The sequence below is a fragment of the Rattus rattus genome, chromosome 8, assembly GCF_011064425.1.
Source record: "Rattus rattus isolate New Zealand chromosome 8, Rrattus_CSIRO_v1, whole genome shotgun sequence".
Taxonomy (NCBI): Eukaryota; Metazoa; Chordata; class Mammalia; order Rodentia; family Muridae; genus Rattus; species Rattus rattus.
Genome location: NC_046161.1, coordinates 99,950,496 through 99,969,665, shown reverse-complemented (window position 1 = coordinate 99,969,665; position 19,170 = coordinate 99,950,496). Strand labels below are relative to the sequence as shown.

Below are 19,170 nucleotides of genomic sequence, written 5' to 3'. Positions count from 1 at the left end.
TTTTGTTTTGTTTTGTTTTGTTTTGTTTTGTTTTCTTTTCTTTTTTCTTTTTTTCGGAGCTGGGGACCGAACCCAGGGCCTTGCACTTTCTAGGCAAGTGCTCTACCACTGAGCTAAATCCCCAACCCCAGCTAGCAATTTCTTTATGCCTTTCTCTCCCTTCCTCCCCTCTCCTACTTTCATTTTTAAAAACGTATTTATTTACTTACTTACTTAGTATGCTTGGGGCAGGGCACGGTGCTCATGGAAGTCAGTGGACAACTTGTAAGAATCAGGTCTCTATGAATTCACATCATTAGACTTAGTAGCAGGGGCCTTTACCAGTGGAACTATCTTGTCCGGTTTTTCTTTCCTCCTAAATTGGTCTTTTTTTTTCATGGCAGTCGTCCTATAGCAGCGGCTTCCTAAATGTTAGGATCATAGGCATAGGCTCTTCGTCTGGCTTCTGGGTGTATGCATGGAGGCCAGAGACTGATATTAGGTAATGTCTTCTACTATTGCATCTCACTAGGTCCCTCTTAGGGTTTCTGTTGCAACACTGAAATGCCATGACCAGAATGCAAGTTGGGAATGAAAGGGTTTATTTACTGGCTTATGTTTCCACATTGTAGTACATCATTGAAGGAAGCCAGGGAAGGAACCTGATCAGACAGGCAAGAGTCTGAAGGCAGGAGCTGATCCTGAGGCCATGAGGGGTGCTGCTTACTGGCTTGCTCCACCTACTTTGTTAGGAAGGACTATCAATCAGCCCAGGGATGGTACCACCCACAGTGGGCTGGGCCCTCCCCCATCAGTCACAAATTAACAGAATGCCTTATAGCCCTATCTTAAGGAGACATTTTCTTAATTGAGGTTCCTTCCTTTCAGGTGACTTTAGCTTGGGTCAAGTTGACATAAAACTATTTAGCACAGTCTCGTTATGTAGCTAGCCCTAGCTGACCTAGAATTCACTATGTAGATCACGGCCTCCTGTGTCTCCCAAATTCCCTTAACTTTTGAGCCCTTTGTTACCACTGAACTGATGAGCAAGCACTCAGGACTGCTTGTCTGTCTCTCTGTCCTCCAGCACTGGGGCTCCAGACAATGTGCCCCCTTCCTGTCCTTCAAAGGGTGCTGAGAATTTGAATTAATGTCCTTACATTTGCACAGTAAGACCTTTACCTAGTGAGTCATCTTCTCCAGTCCCTTCTCTCTATGTCCCTTCTTCCCCCACCCCACACTGTTTCTACTTTATTTCTTTTACTGCATATTTTAGGATTTACCAGTGTGTTTGCTGCTATCTGAGGCTGGATATTGAGCATAGGCCTCACACATGTAAGAGAAAGTTCTCCACCTCTGGGCTCTAGCTTTATTTTCTGAGATTCGGTCTCAATGAAAGCTGACTAGTCTGACCTTGAACTCACTCTGTAGTCCACTAGCTTTTGAGTTTAAGGTTGTCCATCCCTCCTCAGTTTTCTGTGTAGCTGGGACTGTTGTGCCACTAGTACCAGCGACAGTTGCCTCGTTGCAGCTTTCCCCAAATCTATACTTATTTAGCCTTGCTTCCTTTTATTAGAATCCTGTAACATAACAGCTTCCTGCTTTCTCTGTCATAATTGTTCCTACTCCCATTAACCTGGAAAGATTTATGTCATAGGGTTACTATTGCTGTGATGAAACACCATGACCAAAAGCAACTTGGAGAGGGAATCACAGTCCACCGAGGGAAGGCAAGGCACGAACCAGGAGGCAGGAGCTGACGCAAGGCCAAGGAGAAGAGTGCTACTGACCGGTTTGCTCCTGGGATCGTTCCTCACGGCTTGCTCAGCCTGCTTTCTTACTTTTTGAACCCAAGGGTATCTCTACACATAATAGGCTGGGCCTTCCTTGTCAATGAAGGATTAAGAAAATGCTGTACGCCTTGCCTGCCTACAGCCTAAATTTATGGAGGTATTTTCTCAGTAAGGTTCTCTCCTTTCAGGTGAATCTAGCTTGTATTCAGGCAGTTATAAACTAAACAGCACGGCTCATTTCTCCTTGGTTCCAGGCTCTTGCAAATTAATACTTTGCAAGCCACACTGTGAACAATTTGAGATGCAAATCTAGGTTCATTTCAGTTTTGGTGCCCTGGTGCAGTGCTGGTGCCCAAGGAGAACAATAGAGGCCCCTCTGTTGTGGATTTACTGTGAACCTCCAGGTGGGTCTTAGGAAGAACAGCCTGTGGTGTTAGCCACTGAAGCCATCTCTCAAAGCACTGAGACCTAGTTTTGCTTTGTTCTTGAGACAGTTTCTGTGTAGCCTTGGCTCATCTTGAGCTCAGAGATCCACCTGCCTCTGCCTTCTGAGTGTTGGGATTAAAGGAGTGCATTACCACCACTGGGCATGAGAGCCTTTTTTTTTTTTTTACACTTAAATTTCTAATAAAAATGCTTTCAATCCCAAGATTCCTGAAGCAGGAGCAGTTGGATCTCTGTGTTCCAGTACAGCCAAAGTTACATAGTGAGACTTAAAAACAAGTGTGAGGGACTGGAGAGATGGCTCAGTGGTTAAGAGCACTGACCGCTTTTCCAGGGGTCCTGAGTTTAATTCCCAGCAACCACATGGTGGCTCACATCCATCTGTAATGAGATCTGATGCCTTCTTATGGTGTGTCTGAAGACAGCTACAGTGTATATAATAAATAAATAAATCTTAAAAAAAAATTTGAGATGCAAAACTAGTTTTGCCTTAAAAACAAACAAATAAGAAGACTGGGGTTGATAAGTGCTCAAATTGAAGACTTAACCTGGTATGGTGGTATATATCTTTAATTCCACCCAGCACTAAGGAGGCAGAGAGAGGCGGGCCTCTGTGGGATTAAGGCCAGCATAGTGAGTTCAGTACATCAAGGACTCTGTAGAAAGACCCTGTCAAAAAAAAAAAAAAAAAAAAAAAAAAAGGTGAGAATACTAAATGCTAGAAATTGTTACTTTTGTATGTACCTATTTGTAAACAAATAGGTTTGTTTTTCTGTAAAGCCAGTTGATATGTTAAGCAGAGATGATGTAACAGACTATGGGTTTCAGATTAGGGTGCATACTAAAGTTAGTTTGGACAATAGGAACATTAAACTTCATCCAGCCATAATTGATTAGAATCTTCAGGAGGAAGACTGACTTAGTCAGGGTTTCTATTCCTGCACAAACATCATGATCAAGAAGCAAGTTGGGGAGGGAAGGGTTTATTCAGCTCACACTTCCACATTGCTCTTCATCACCAAAGGAAGTCAGGACTGAACTCAAACAGGGCAGGAAGCAGGAGCTGATGCAGAGGCCATGGAGGGATGTTACTCACTGGCTTGCTTCCCCTTGGCTTGCTCAGCTTGCTCGCTTATAAAACCTAAGATCAGGGGCTGGGGATTTAGCTCAGTGGTAGAGCGCTTACCTAGGAAGCGCAAGGCCCTGGGTTCGGTCCCCAGCTCCAAAAAAAAAAGAACCAAAAAAAAAAAAAAAAAAAAACCTAAGATCACCAGCCCAGGGACAGCACCACCCATAATGGGCTGAGTCCTCCCCACTTGATGAGTAGTTGAGAAAATGCCTTATAGCTGGGTCTCATGGAGGCGTTTCCTCAAGGGAGGCTCCTTTCTCTGTGATAACTCCAGCTTGTGTCAAGTTGACACACACAACCAGCTAGCACAGAGGCCCAGGCCTTATGTTCTAGTCGATGGTTAGGTTACTGAAGTGAAAACGGAGCACTTGCGTGCACCGACTGCTAAATATGGTAGTGTCAGTATTCAGAATGGACCGATTTCATAGTCAGCGCGGGAGTTGCTGTGAGCTGCACAATTGTGCTTGTAAGTTGGTTTAGACTTCTTGTAGTCCTTTTTTATTACTTGTTTGTGTGTACATACATGACACAGGTGTTGAGGTCACAGGACAAAGAATGACCTCTTTCCTTCCATTATGTGGGGCCTGGGCATTAAATTCAAGGAGAAAGCACCCTTCTGCCACTGAACCATCTTTCCAGCTCCTTCTGTGGTGTTTTTGATGTCTAAATGTAACTTCCTATTACTTTGTCAAGATACAAGTGAGTTCTTAGGACCTTTTTAGGAGTAATAGGGAAGATGACACATAACACCTACAGTCATAACAACAGTGTGTTTCAAAAGTTTTGAAGTTGGGGGCTGAAAAAAACAGTTCAGCAGTTAAGAACTAGCTGGTACTGCTCCTACAGAACACCTAGCTTCAGAGCCCTCCCTCTCGTTCAGTTTTCAGCATCCTCATTGGACGGCTCACAACTACCTGTAACTAAGGTCCGAGGGATTCATGAAAACCTGCATGCACATGCACCTATACATACATACATGCATACCATATACACATAATTAAAAGTGAGGCGACTCTTCAAAGTGATCCTTTTGCCTCAGTTTCTAAATGCTGAGATTTAGACATGTGACATCTAGCCTCCAAATCTTTCCTGTAACTGTTGACACAGTGTGAGGAGGAAAATGTTCTGTATATAACTCAGTTGGGAGAATGTTTGCCTTAGCATGCACAAAGCTCTGGGTTCAGTCCCTCTCACATCACATAAAACCAGGGGTTGTGGCACAGGCTTTGTGCCACACTTCAGAATATTGGCAAGATCCAATAGAAACTTTTTTTTCCTTTTTCTTTTTTCTTTTTGGAGCTGGGGACCGAACCCAGGGCCTTGCGCTTTCTAGGCAAGCGCTCTACCACTGAGCTAAATCCCCACCCCGTGATATTGATTCTTAAACCCTGCCAGCATTACTTGACCCCCAACCCCCTAATAGAAACTTTTTTAAAATATATTTTAATTTTGTGTGTATAGGCATTTGGTCTGAATGTTAAGCCTTTCTACCATGGTGACCACAGAGGCCAGAAGAGAGCATTGGATCCCCTGACGCTGGAGTTAGAGGTGTTGTGAGCTATCCATTGTAGGTGCTGGAATCAAGCTAGACCTTCTGGAAGAGTAGCTAGTGGTTTTATCTGCTGATCACCTCTCCACCCCCAGTAGAAGCTTCTTTAGACAGGAGTCAGGTCTCATCCCATTAAATAAGGAACTTGGCAAACAGGATATGGCAAAGGAATCTTATGGAACTGTAAAGCAGATAAACTATAGTAATGCAGGTGGCCATGGTGCTACACATCTGTCATCCTAGCCTTCAGCAGGCTCTGCTGGTGTGAATGAAAACAGCTCCGATAGGCTAAATAGGGAGTAACATTATTTGAAAGGATTAGGACATGTTGGAGTAGATCTGGCCTTTTTGAAAGAAGTGTCACAGGGAGGACGGAGGAGGGAGGAGGGAGGCTTTAAGGTTTCAGAAGCTTAAGCCAGGCTCCTGAGTGGCTTACTCTTTTATTCCTGCTGCCTTCAGATCCAGATAATTACTCCTGCAGCACCTTATCTGCCTTCCTGCTGACATGCGTCCTCTCATGATTACAATGAAGTAAATCCCTTTAACTGTAAGACAGCCCCATTAAATGCTTTCTTTGGTCATAGCATCTCTTCAAAGCACAAAAGCCCTAAGACAGAACTTGGTACCAGGAGCTGGGGTATTACTGTGATATGCCTGACCATGTTTTGCCTAGATGCCTTACGACTTTGAACTAAAATCTATTAGAAAATTTAAGCTGGGCTTAATGGGCCATCCTAGTAGAAGCGTCCTAGTGGAAGACAGTGGTGCTGAGGGTGAATAGAACTGTGGGGCCTGGCTCAAGAGGATTCAGAAGAGATGACTATTAGTGTGTGACCAGAGACTGTTCTTGTGATAACTTGGAGAGAAAGCAGAAAAATCCATGCTGCTTGGGTTTAAGCATCCCAGAGATGAGCCATATGGCAGAGTGGGTGGGGCTTTAGAGGCAGAATAAGGAAGCTCAAAGTGTCAACCTTAGGTTTTGGCCAGCATTTGAAAGGAAAAGGAAAAAGTAATACCTTTTTGAGTTAAAAGGGGGCAGATTCAGGTTGGTAGCGACTGCCTAAGTAAGACAGTAGACACCTTCTGTAGACACCTTCCCGAATGTCTTTTATGGTTCTGTTTGTTTTAGGCAGAACATCTTATAACACAGGCTACACTCAAACTTACACAGCCAAGGGCATCACTGAATTTCTTTTCCCTCATCTCCATTTCCCGAGAGCGAGGATTGCAGGCCGCTGTGCTGCCTTCTGAGCACCTTCGCCGGTGCTCTGTTCCTGAAAGCTGAACTCAGGGTTTCTAGCACACTAAGCAAGCACGGGAAACTGAGCTGCAGTTTTAGCTCTTTGCAGCTGTTGTAACGTTCAGACAGGGGCTAGAAGAGGAGGGGTGGACGTAGTCTGGGGTCTACCTTAATAAAATTTAAAGGACTTTGCTTTACTTGCCTTTTTGTTTTTTAAGAGTAGTGAGAAAGAAAGCTTAAATCTTTTTTTTTTTTAAGGTTTATTTATTTACTTTATATATATGAGTACACTGTTGCTGTCTTCAGACACACCAGAAGAGGGCATCAGATCCCATTACAGATGGTTGTGAGCCACCACGTGGTTGCTGGGAATTGAACTCAGGACCTCTGGAAGAGTAGTCAGAGCTCTTAACTGCTGAGCCATCTCTCCAGCCCTCAAATAAGCCTTTCTAATTCTGCTTCATATTCTATTTTAAAAATTTTCATACAGTATATTTTGATCATTTCTTTTCCATATTTCTATTTCTGCAGTGGTAAATCCACAGCAAATACTTTATTGAAAATTTAAAGTAGCATTTCTTGACTCCAACCATTGTGACTTCCTGTTGTCTTTTACCTTTCCAAAACTCTGAGGTTCTCAGTTCTCATCTCTCTTAGTTAGGATTTCTTTTTTTTTTTTTTTCTTTTTTTCCGGAGCTGGGACCGAACCCAGGGCCTTGAGCTAAATCCCCAACCCTTAGTTAGGATTTCTATTGCTGTGGTGAACACCGTGACCAAAGAGCAAGTTGAGAGGAAAGGGTTTATTTATTTGTTTATACTTTTTTTTTTTTTTTTTTTTAATTATATATACGTACACCGTAGCTGTCTTCAGATACACCAGAAGAGGGCATCAGATCTCTTTACAGATGGTTATGAGCCACCATGTGGTTGCTGGGAATTGAACTCATGACCTCTGGAAGAGCAGTCGGGTGCTCTTAACCGCTGAGCCATCTCTCCAGCCCTTGTTTATACTTTTAACTCTGTTCATCATCAAAAGGAGCCAGGACAGGAACTGAAACAGAGCAGAAACCTGGAGGCCAGAGCTGATCCAGAGGCCTTGGAGGGGTGCTGCTTACTGGTTTGCTCAGCCTGCTTTCTTATAGAACCCAGAACCACCAGCCCAGAGGTGGCCCCACTCACAATGGGCTAGGCCCTTCCCTTTCAGTCACTAATTAAGAAAGTGCCTTACAACCAGATCATATGGAGCCATTTTCTCAATTTCCCTACTTCAGGCAACTCTGGTTTTTATGTCAAATTGACATAAAACCAATGTTGGGAAAGTCCTGGAAGCGCCTTGTGTTCAGTTGGTTCTGCGTTTACAGTTACGGGAGAGTTAACCACACACTGGAGAGCAGTCATAGCATGCGGCCAGTGCTGACTCTTGCTGTGGGTGCTTAGGCATGGCAGAAAGGGGGTGTTATTTAAAGAGCTTGAGTCTGGTTCTTCCTATTTATGACGTTTACTGTAACAGAAAAAGGTTTTGATTTGAACCTAGCAAAGGGGATTGCTAAGGCAGTCTGTCTTCAGTACAGGCTGTTGGAATTTGTGATTCTCATTAGAATATGTAGGCCTTTGGGTTAACCTCTATCTGGAGAAGGCAGCAAAGTGATGGTGTGTCTGGTTAGTATTAGGTATGCTACCTTGCTGAAAGAGACAAAACATTGAAGTCATTTTTAGATAAAATGGTTACAAGAACATGCTTACGTTGTTAGTCCTACTTTATTCCCATACTCATCTACAGCGGTTTTTTTTTTTTACTAGACATGACCTTCATTTGCTGAAATGGCAGCATATTGTATCTGCCATTGCTCAGAAATCTGTTAGAGCATTAGAGGGAGCGGCAGCACACCTTTTGTACTAAGTGCTGCCCAGGGACTTTTCCATTGAGTGAACCCTTAAAACTGCATTTGGAGACATGGTCACAGGTTGACGTTAGAACCAAGTAATGAACAAATAAGTGTCCTTATCGTCCTCACTTTTGTAAATGTTAGGGCTGTTCATAATTTTAAAAACCACACTCAGTTAATAGAGTGCTTGCCCAAATGTACACACACCTAAATTAGACCCCCAGCATCACAAAAGCTAGGAATGGTGATACATGCCTGTAATGTCATCACTTGGGAGCCAGAGGTAGCAGGATCAAGAGTTCAAAGGTCATCGTTGCCTATAGAGCAAGAGGCCAACCTGTGCTACATGAGACCCCATCTAAACAAACAAGTAAACACACAAAAGTCTCATAGTAAAGGGATAGTAACTTTCCTTTTTTTTTTTTAATATTTTTCATAAATCTTTTTGAGTGAAATCTTTGGACTTTTTTTGGATTGATTGGGTTTTTGTTTTTTAATGAACAGAGACCACAGTTGTTAGGAATGAGTTAGGTTAGACCAGTTAGGAATCTTCAAATTTGTGTGTGTTACCAGATTTTGAAAGCATGTTTTATGTGGATGCCCCAATTAATTACAGGTCCTCTCTCTCTCTCTCTCTCTCTCTCTCTGGCTTTGTAGAGAAAAGTGAATGGAGCAGAGTTATCAGCCTAAGAGCTGACCTTTTAGAAGCTGAAACTGTGTAGATGTGAAATACAGGGCAACTTAAGTCTAGCACATAAGTGGGCTTGGTGCCACTCACCCTCAGTCAGTGGGACGCCTCTATCACCACTGTCACCACTGTGCTGACTCTGTGTGATTCCTCCGTCTCTGCCGTAACCTGGTTCCTCTCTTACCCCTTTATTACTTCATCTCCCTACTGCCTTTCTCCTCACACGAGAGCCACATCCATTCGTCTTGATCTTTTTTAGTTTTTCTTTTCTACCCCAGGCCCAGAAGCCGGCTCACCTTTTCTTCATCTGGGCTGTTTAGTGAGTGACTGACTATTATTTTGTTAACAAATGTGATTGGACCACAAAGTGCTTTAACTGGATGAGGCATGAAGACCTACTGGTGTAGCCTTAAAAGATTTCAGGCAGTTGGCAAGTAAGAATTCTAAATAAAAATTGAAACTACCACCTGTATTTTTTCAGGCCGTTGATGCTCACTGCCATCGGCTGCATCCTCCCTATGGCACTGGTAAGTGTGGGAAGGGCTGTGACAGTTATGGTGGGCTGCTGGCTTTATCTTTTCTGGGGGAAGTTTTTTAATTGCAAGTTTTGTTAACCACTTGTTTTTGAGGATAGACAGTGTGAACATCTGTAGATGACTGAAAGGAAGAAGCAGATGACCATGGTCAGGGATTTTCTTGAGGTGTTATCAGGAGTAGACATTACTCAGTGTGTGCCTCGATTCCTGCCTAGATCTAGTGTGTTCTATACGTTAATGCTTTAAACACTATAAACATCCTACCCAAGTGTTCTAGAATGTCAGGTAATACTTTGTAATTTCCAGAAATTCCTTTAGAAATCTGTTCCAAAGATGCACACTTTCAAGATACACATCTTACAAGGGACGTCCTGAATGTCGGTTGTGCTTTCTGTTTCCTTAAGGAGCAGGATTCATCTCTCTTGGTGTTTTCAGTTCTCTGTGGGCAAGAGACGAAAGTGTTCACTCAAGAAATTAACATTTTTAATGGCTCAAGGGTTTGAGACTTTCTCCCAGAGGTCAGGTTCAATTGCAATTTGGTGGCTCTAGAACCATCTGTAAAAGTTGATGCTTTTATTTACTGAAACAGCCTTATATATGAAATGAATAAATTTAAAAAAAAAATTTAAAAAAAAAAAAAGAAATTAACATTTTAACAAGGGCTTGAGTTTGTGAGGAGGCTGCAATTTGGTGGGAACTAGGAAAGAAAGTTGTGGTTTTATTTACTAACAGCCTTGAGGTGAACTTGTAACTTGTGGTTGAAAAATAATTTTACTAAAGTAATCTCTCTTTTTGAGAACCTAGTGGTGCCAGCACTCAGGAGGCAGGTCTCTGAGTTCGAGACCAGCCTGGTAGTTCTAGGACAGCCAGGGCCACACAAAAGAACCCTGTATTGAATCCCCCCTCTTCCCCCACACAAAGAACCTAGTGGTGAAAAGACAGAGTGAATAAAATTGAAAACTAGAATAGGGCTATGAGTTACAGAGTTGTTTCTATGCCCAGAACCAAATTGCTATTGAACATATATGCCTTATCTATAAGACTCTAAAGCCTGTTGATTCAGAAATGTCACTGTTCTGTTGCTATGAAGAGACCTCATGGCCAGGGCAACTGTTAAAGAAGACTTTGAACCGGGACTTAAGAGTTTCAGAGGTTTAGTCCATTCTCATCACGGCAGGAAGCGTGCTGGCACGCAGGCAGACGCAGGGCTGGAGAAGGAGCTGAGAGTTGTGCCTTTGCAGGAAGAGAGACTCTGCTTGGAGTGGGCTTTTTGAGAACTCAGGCCCACCCTCAGGGACACACTTTCTCCAACAAGGCCACACCTCCCAATCCTTTCAAACTGTGCTACTTCCTGGTAGCCGTTATTCAACTCTGAGATTATGGGGCCATTCTAATTCAAACCACCATAGTCACCAAGATAGTTTCCATCCTGAACTGGCTGTGTGACTTCATTTTGATCATCTCTAAAATTCTTAGCTTATGAGAGAACGTGTCTCTAGAGCAGCAGTTCTGTAACCTGTGGGTCGCAACAGGTTTAGCAAACCTCTATCTCCAAAAATAATTTTCATTATGATTCATAACTGTAGCAAAATTATAGTTACGAAGTAGCAATGAAAATAATTTTATGGTTGGGGGCTACCACAGCATGCAAAACTGTATTAAAAACATTAAGAAGGTTGAAAACTCCTGTTCTAAACAGCTTATGAAATGGTGACGCTACAGGGTTTTGTGCTGTTAGCCATGTTTGGAACCACTTGCTGATAATAGCAACTAAAGAGTATAGGTGTCATCTCAGTGAGCATAGGTGTCATTACATCTCAGTGAGGAGGTCTTTTTTTTTTTTTTTTTTTTTTTTTCCGGAGCTGGGGACCGAACCCAGGGCCTTGTGCTTGCTAGGCAAGCACTCTACCACTGAGCTAAATCCCCAACCCCTCTAACCCCATTTTTTATTCTATGAAATTCTCTTCAACCCACCATGATAGTTGAGGGTGTGTCTACCCCACCCCCTTCATTCTTGTTTGTGGTGTGTTTGTGTGCATGCATGTTCATAGTGTGTACAGGCAGACATGGGTTGTATGTATGTGCGTGAGTATTACTGTGGAGACAAGAGGTCCCAGTATTCCTCCCAATGACTCTCTACTTTATATGGAGTTAGGGTCTTTGAATCCAGTTTGCTAATCCCTGTGCCCTAGGGATCCCGTGTCTGGGCCTCGTGAGCATGCTGAGAGCACAGGCAAGCTGTCAGTCCCATTCCACTCTCAAAGGGTGTTGGGGATCCAAACTCTGGTCTTCGTACTTGCTTGGCAAACACTTTACCCACTGAACACTCTGCTCAGTGGCCTACTTGTCACTCTCCAGTGATGTGCCAGTGTTGGCTTTCTTCCCCATCCCTGCCTTTGCAGTCACAGTTTTTTCCTAGCTCCAAGTCAAATGAGAAAGGGTTCCTGATTTTGGTGTGTGTATGTTCACACTGAGTGTGTGTTCGCACTGAGTATGGTTTAGGCACAAATATGGTAGATCACAGACAGGTCAATAAGCAAACTAACCTGAAAGACATACCTTGAGGAACATCGAGTGGCTCTGAGGATATGGCAAGTTGGTAGCAAAGCAGTTAATGGAACATCTTCGAAGGCGTGCTCAGGTGAATTGTAGTGGAGCCAGTGAAAATTACAAGACCTTGTAGAGTTTATAATATATAATCAGTTAACCTTAGTTTAAAACTTAAAATTCTAGCTAGGTGGCATACACCTACATTCCACCACTCATGAGGTGGAGGTAGAATCAGTTTACATTCAAAGCCAGCCAGTCTACATACCAAGTTCCTAGTCTCAGCCTGGGTAGAATGACGTAACAAGACCCTGTGTCAAAAACAAACGGGCAGGAGAGTTGACTCAGTTGTTAAGAGCCTTGGATGCCTTTCTTGATCCTGGATTCAGTTCCTAGCACCCACATGGTGGCTTATAGCCCTTTGTAACTCCAGCTCCGAGAGGTCTGATGCCCTCATATGACCTCCTTGGTCAGCTGTCACATAAATGGTATGCAGACAGACACACATGCAAGCAGTGCATCCAGGACCAAAACACCTTAAATAAAATGAAAAGAAACCAAAAATAGGACTGGCGAGGTTTCCTGTTGGGTACAGGTACTTTGCTGCATAAACCTGGCTGTGACCCACATTTGATCCCTGGAACCGACCTAAGGGGAACTAGCTGGGCATGGCGACATACCTCCAATCACACCCAGCACTTGGAAGGCAGAGGCCAGCCTGGTCTACATAGTGAGTCCAGGATAGCCAGGGCTATACAAGTAAGAACCTACCTTAAAAAAAAAAAAAAAAAAAAAAAAAACCAGGGGTTGGGGATTTAGCTCAGTGGTAGAGCACTTGCCTAGCAAGCGCAAGGCCCTGGGTTCGGTCCCCAGCTCGAAAAAAAAGAAGAAAAACAAAAAACCCTAAAAGGTAGATAACAGACTTCACAAGTTGTCCTCTGACCTCCACACAGGCGCCATGTCACATGCATCACCCCCATAAGGGAACTGGAGTTAGAACTCACTGTGTAGACCAGGTTGGTCTCTGACACACAGAGATCTTCCTGCCTCTGCCTTCCCAGTGTGGTGATTGGAGGCTTGCACCACCATGCTACAGCTAAACTTTTAGAAAAATAAGTAAAAATCAGTGCTTTAAACAAAATCTTAAGGGAAAGTTTAAGTTTTGTTTATAAGTAAAAGTTCATGCCAGATGTGGTAGCGCACGCCTCTGATACTAACATCTGTCTCGGGTGGGTAGGTAGGTTGGTAGGTAGGAAGGAAGGACAAACCCAGGATAGGCCTGGTGGTAAGTAACAATCCCGGCACTCCGGAGGCAGACTGGGTCCAAGGCCTGATGCAGATTTTTGTCTCAAAAAAAAAAAAAAAAAATCCATAAAAGGGGGGTGGGGAAAAAATCCATAAAATAAAGTGATAAATAAAATATACTTTTCTTGTTAAGATATAAAAATGCAAGTTCCTTTTTTAATACTGTGGGAAAGTAAAATGTGTTTGTAATGGTGATTCTGCTTAGCTGTTACTGAGTAGGCCAGGGGAGGGTGTGTGCTATAATTCTTTAGAATAGGGGACACTAACAAAAATTAAAGAGTTAATATACAAGACAAAGGCAAAGGAGACTTGAATATTGTAGCAATATTTAGAAGGGATAACATTAAATAAATTTTTAAAAATCCAATAAAAAAGGGGAGGGGATAAGATTTGAGATGTAAATTAAAAAAAAAAATCCAATAGAAGAGATCACATTTAAAGCAGTACACTCTGCTTTGATGAGGCCTTGTCTCGGGAGAATGCTGACATGGCGCCCTCCTAAACAGGAAACCTATTTTATCAGTGAATCTACTTTGTTAGCTGTGTCTGATAACTCATCACTGTCTTTGGAGGAAGCTCTCACCTCTCCTGTACCCCTCCCTCTGTGACAGTGCCTCTGATTCCATGTTCTGCAATGTTTATTGCCACCTGCAGCTCGGCTTATTATCATGATGATGATGATGATGATGATGATGATTATATAAGTGCACTGCAGCTATCCTCAGACACACCAGAAGAGGGCATCAGATCCCATTACAGACGGTTGTGAGCCACCATGTAGTTGCTGGGATTTGAACTCAGAACCTCTAGAAGAGCAGTCAGTGCTCTTAACCCTGAGCAATCTCTCCAGCTCCCTCTTGTGGTGCCTTTAAGGTTCATCTGTATGTATGCAATTAATGGGTTCTTTTTATTTCCAAGTAATGATTTTCATAGTATAGATATACATTTTATTTGCATCTATTCTGTGGACAGTTAGGCTGTTTCTGAATTCCAGATATTATAAACTATGTTGCTATAATTATCCATGCCCTGGATTTGATGTGGACATTGCTTTAATTTTTTCTTGTGTAGATGTAGATACTTAGGGGCAGGGTTGCCAGGCCATACGGTAAATGTATGTTTAACATTTTAAGAAATTACCAAACTAGCCAAGTGTGGTGGCATACTCCTTTAGCCTCAGCACTCTGAAGGCAGAAGCAAGTGGAATTCAAGGCTAGCCTGGTCTACAGAGCAAGTGCCAGGACTACACAGAGAAACTGTGTCTTGGAGTGAAGGGGTCAGGGTAGAGAGGGAGGGAGAAAAGATGGAAAGGAAGGAAGGAAGGAAAAAGGAGAAAAAGGAAAAAAGGAAAGGGAAAGGGAAGGAAGGAAGGAAGAAAGGGTGAGCCCAGCTGTGTCCCTAATTGCTCTGCTTTGCGTTCTATGAAAGCTCGAGTTTCTCTGCATCACTAGGTGTTTCTCATGCTGTTTTAGATTCCCTAAGAATTGTCTGCTTAATTATTTTATGTGGGAGTACATAGAATGCTGCTTTTCCGATCTTCCTCTCCATTTCTTTCTTTTGCTTTATTGTGTTGTCTTGGGCCTGCAGCCATGATGTTAAATTAAATGAGAGCACTATCCTGCTACTTGTGTAGTATTGAATGTAATACCAAATTCAGGTATCTGCTTTTATTCCCTGATTGGATGAAGTTTTTGTTTCTGTTTTAGTTTAAGGATAATTTGTTGTTCAACAGTAACTGATACTCCCTCCCATTCTTTCACTGTTATACATTGTTACACTATGTATAGGATACATAGTGAGTGCTAAATAAATCCCTAGTTTGGGGCTGAGAGAAATCCTGTGTGGTGGAGCATGCTTGGAAGGCTAGCACTTAGGTAAAAGGCTCTACCTCAGCCCCTAGGGATTAGACCAGCTGGACTGCATGAGATCTTATGTCAGAGCAGCACAGCATCACATTGGAGACAGAGGCAAGCTGATTCTTTGAGTTCCTAGCCACTCTCAACGAGACAGCCACAACAGCAAAAGCAGGACATGATAGCACAAGCGCTTTATCCTGGCAGAGGCAGGTGGAGCTGTATAAGGTCAAGGCCAGCCAGGGTTATATAGTAAGAACTTCCCTCAAAAAAAAAAAAAATACTCACACAGACCCTAATTTTAATGCTCAGTAGGGTGGCACATAGCTTGTAACCCAGCACTCAGGAAGTAGATACAGGAGGATCAGGAAGGAGTTTAGGCTATAGTTACCTAGTAAATGTGAGGCATGCGTGTGGGTGCATGTGTATATGTAGAGTTTTTCGCAGTCTCTTTACTTTTTCTTTTTTTTTTTTTTAAAGACATGGTCTCATTATGTAGCCCTGGCTACCCTGAAATATGTAGACCAGGGTTTCTCAGCGTGCAAAGATCATCATTGTCTTCTACTGACTGCTAGCAATAAAGCGTGTGTGGAGATGTGCCTGGCCAGAGCTGCTCTGGACTCAGCTGACCACAGAGCGTGTCCTGCTGAAGTTCTTGTTAGCTGTACATGTACTAAGTGTGTATTTTCTTTAAAGTTTTTTTTAAAAACATGTGTGCATGTTTTTGCCTACGTGTATGTATGTATTCACGATGTGTGTGCTAGTTCCCCTAAGAGGTCAGAAGAGAGTGTCGAATCCCCTGGAACTAGGATTACAAGTGCTTGTATGCCACCATGTGGGTGATGGAAATAGAATCTAGGGCCTCTGTCAGAACAAGTGCTCTTGGAGTTTGAGCTGTCTGTACAGCTCCCAGGGGAAGTGACTCTTAAAAGACGTGGAGTAAACTGCTACATTCTTGAAGTATTGAAGAGCAGTGGTGTGAACACTGGGTGATTCGTGAGAAAACTCACCTGTTTAACTGAGGCTGATGGTCACAGTCTTAGGTTTCTATTGATGTGAAGAGATGCCGTGATAAAGCAAACTTTAATAAAGGGGCTGGCTTACAGTTTCAGAAGTTTCATTTTCATAATTGCGGGAAACATGGTGGTATACAGCAGACATGCTGGAGAAGGAGCTGGAAGTTTTACATCTTGATCCACAGACAGCAGGGAGAGACTACATAGTAGTCTGGGTGTAGCTTTGAGTATATAAGACCTCTAAGCCTGATGCCACAGGGACACACTTACTCCCAACAAGGTCACACCTCCTGATAGTGTCATTCCCTATGGTTCTCAACCTTCCTAATGCTATGACCATTTAATATAGTAGTGACCCCAGCCATTTGTTATTTTGTTGTTACTTCATACCTAATTTTGCTAGTCATGAGTTGTAATGCAAATATCTGTGTTCTTTGATCTCAGGTGAAGTGACCCCTGTGATGGGGTCGTTTGACCCCCAACAGGGTTAAAATACAGGTTGAGAGGGGCTGGAGACATGGCTCAGCGGTTAAGAGCGCTGGCTGCTCTTCCAGAGGTCCTGAGTTCAAATCCCAGCAACCACATGGTGGCTCATAACCATCTGTAATGGGATCCAATGCCCTCTTCTGGTGTCTGAAAACAACTACAGTGTACTCATATACATAAAGTAAATAAATTTAATAAAAAAAAAATACAGGCTGAGAGACATTGATTTATACAAAAACGGGTGTCAACAACCCCTCCAGGGAAAAGCACCACTCGGACGGAAGAAGATGGTGTTCTTAGCAGCGGGGTTGTCTCCACCCAATTACTGATCATATTCCTTCAATCGCTTGAGAGCCACTAGTATAGATCCTTCTAGATCTTATTGGATGAGATCCAGTCTTGGCACATTTCGTGAAAATTAATAGTTTCAAAATTCCATCAGATTCATAGTGGCTAATTGATGTACAGAGTTTCCATGGACACGATATAGGTGCTTTTTCTCTCTCTGTTTTTTTTTTTTTTTTTTTCAAAACAGAGTTTCTCTTTGTAACAGCCCTCGTAGTCCTAAAACTAGCTTTGTAGACCAGGCTAGCCTTGAACTCAGAGTTCTGCCTGCCTCTGCCTCACAAGTCCTGGGATTAAAGGCATGCACTGCCGTGCCTGGCCTTTTAGGGACCTCTCTTAAGCTGCACATATGATTGGGAGTCATGCTAGCACCTGCTACAGAAGGCTAAGGGGAGGTTCATGTTTCTGAGTCCTGTCTCTGCTCACCCGAGGTCTTTTTGCCTCTTTGCACTTAATAAATCTATCTCTACAGTTGGTTTTTTGTTTGTTTTTAGTTTTGTGTTGTCATTCCCCAACAGGATTTCTCTGTGTATTTAGAAATTTTGTCTAAAATTCTGGCTGTCCTGGAATTTTGTAGACAAGGATGTCCTTGAACTCTTATCTCCTACCTCTGCTTCCCAGGTGCTAGGATTAAAGGTCCTAGCCTTTGTTGGGTTTGTCTGTGGTTGTTTTGTTTTGAGAAAGGGACTTATTATTTAGATTTTGCTGGTCTGGAACTCAACATAGCAGATAAGGCTGACCTCAGACTCCCAGAGCTCTGCCTTCTCTGCCTCCCAGTAACTGGGATTAAAGGCAGGAGCCATCATGCCCAGCCACAGAGGGTTTTTTTTTAATGCTAGTCTCTTTTTTCGAAATTGATTTATTTTTATTTAATGTGTATAAGTTTTATCTACATGCGTAGTTAGTTGTGCATCATGTGTGTGCCTGGTGTCCATGGAGGTCAGAAGGGGTCAGAGCTTAACTGTTGAGCCATCTCTCCAGCCCCTATTCTTTTTTTTTATTAAATCAAAATTCAACTACTAGGATATAGACTTGTAGTCAGTAAGTTTATGGGTCTAACGAGCCATGTCGTTAGTGTATTTGAGCATTTCCTCTTGTGCTAATTCTCAGACTTTGTTGTAGCTGTTAGTGTTGAAATCAAGGAATCAGACTAAGTACAGTGTTTAAATAAATGTTTTACACACTCTTTAAAAAAAAGCAAGAATTTCTTTTTGAAAGCCCACACAGGTGGCCAGGCAATGGTGGCACACACCTTTGACCCCAACACTTGGGAGCAGAGGCAGGCAAATCTCTTGAGTTCAAGGCCAGCCTGGTCTACAGAGAATCCTATCTCGAAGGAAAACAAGGAAGGGAGGGAGGAAGAAAAGAAAGAGCAGTCAAGCCACAGGTTAATAACAGTTTCACAGGGACCGAGTTAAGTGGGTAAAACCCTGGTTCAAATCCCCAAACTATATGAACGGTAGCTCATAGCTGAAATCTCATATTCAGATACCCACGTGAGGGAGAGGAATCTAAAGAATCTTGTGATAGCCAGTTAGCCTGCTGTACTAAGATACAAACACAAAAGATCTCTCAGAAAAATGGGAGACAGATGGGACTGACACCTGAGGTCATCATGTCACCTCTGAGTGTGTAGTGAAATAGTAACTAGTCACCATCATTGAATGGAGATCTATTTCTAAACCAATTGTGTGGGCTTTATGGAATCGAGGAGGGCAGCCCTGACCCCTGTTCTTAGCTTAAAGATTCCACCTAAGTCATCTGTAGTGATTTTAATGTGTTTATGGGGCCCAGGCCTACTATAAGATACATAGAAATCAGAACAGCTGGGTATGGTGGCCCATCTTTGGTAAGAAGCAGTTGGTGTGGCCCAGTGAGGTGCACATCAGTCTTCAACACTCAGGAGGCTAAAGCGGAGTGCTCTATGTAGTTACAGCCTATCTCAGAAAGAAAAAAACAAAAGGGCTGAAAGAAGAAAGGAAGGACAGGATGGGCACAAGGGAGACTGAGTGCATCAGACAGCAAAGACAAGGTTCCAGCCAGGAGGAGGATGGACTTCTACAAAGTTGTCCGCTAGCACCACTGTGCACTGTGGCACCTGCACTCCCTCAAACCTAACACATACAAACTCATATGCATTAAAAATAAAAGTATTTGTAGAGTCAACATTGTGGAACACACTATAATCCTAGCACATGGTGGCCAAGGCAAAAAGGACCACAAGCTTGAACCAGCATGAACTACATAGCTCCATACTGAGAACTTCTAAGGGGAAAAAAATCCAGCATGGTGGCACACATCTTTAATGCAAGTACTCCGAGGGCAGAGGCAGGTGGATGTCTAAACCAGCCTGCTCTACATAGAAAGTTCTCTG

At 42.9% G+C, this 19,170-nt stretch overlaps 1 protein-coding gene across 6 annotated transcripts in view; it reads left to right on the top strand.

Moving 5' to 3' along the window:
• The window catches only part of Arih2 (ariadne RBR E3 ubiquitin protein ligase 2), a 56,488-nt gene that overhangs the window by 19,182 nt on the left and 18,136 nt on the right, over positions 1 to 19,170 (top strand). Inside the window, exon 2 of one of the 6 annotated variants that reach the window (XM_032910661.1) lies at positions 9,190 to 9,235. The exons of the other annotated variants lie outside the window; for them this stretch is intronic. Coding sequence (XP_032766552.1) covers positions 9,197 to 9,235 — 39 coding nt within the window. The 5' untranslated portion in view covers positions 9,190 to 9,196. The remainder of the gene's footprint in view (positions 1 to 9,189; positions 9,236 to 19,170) is intronic. 6 annotated transcript variants of the gene reach the window in all.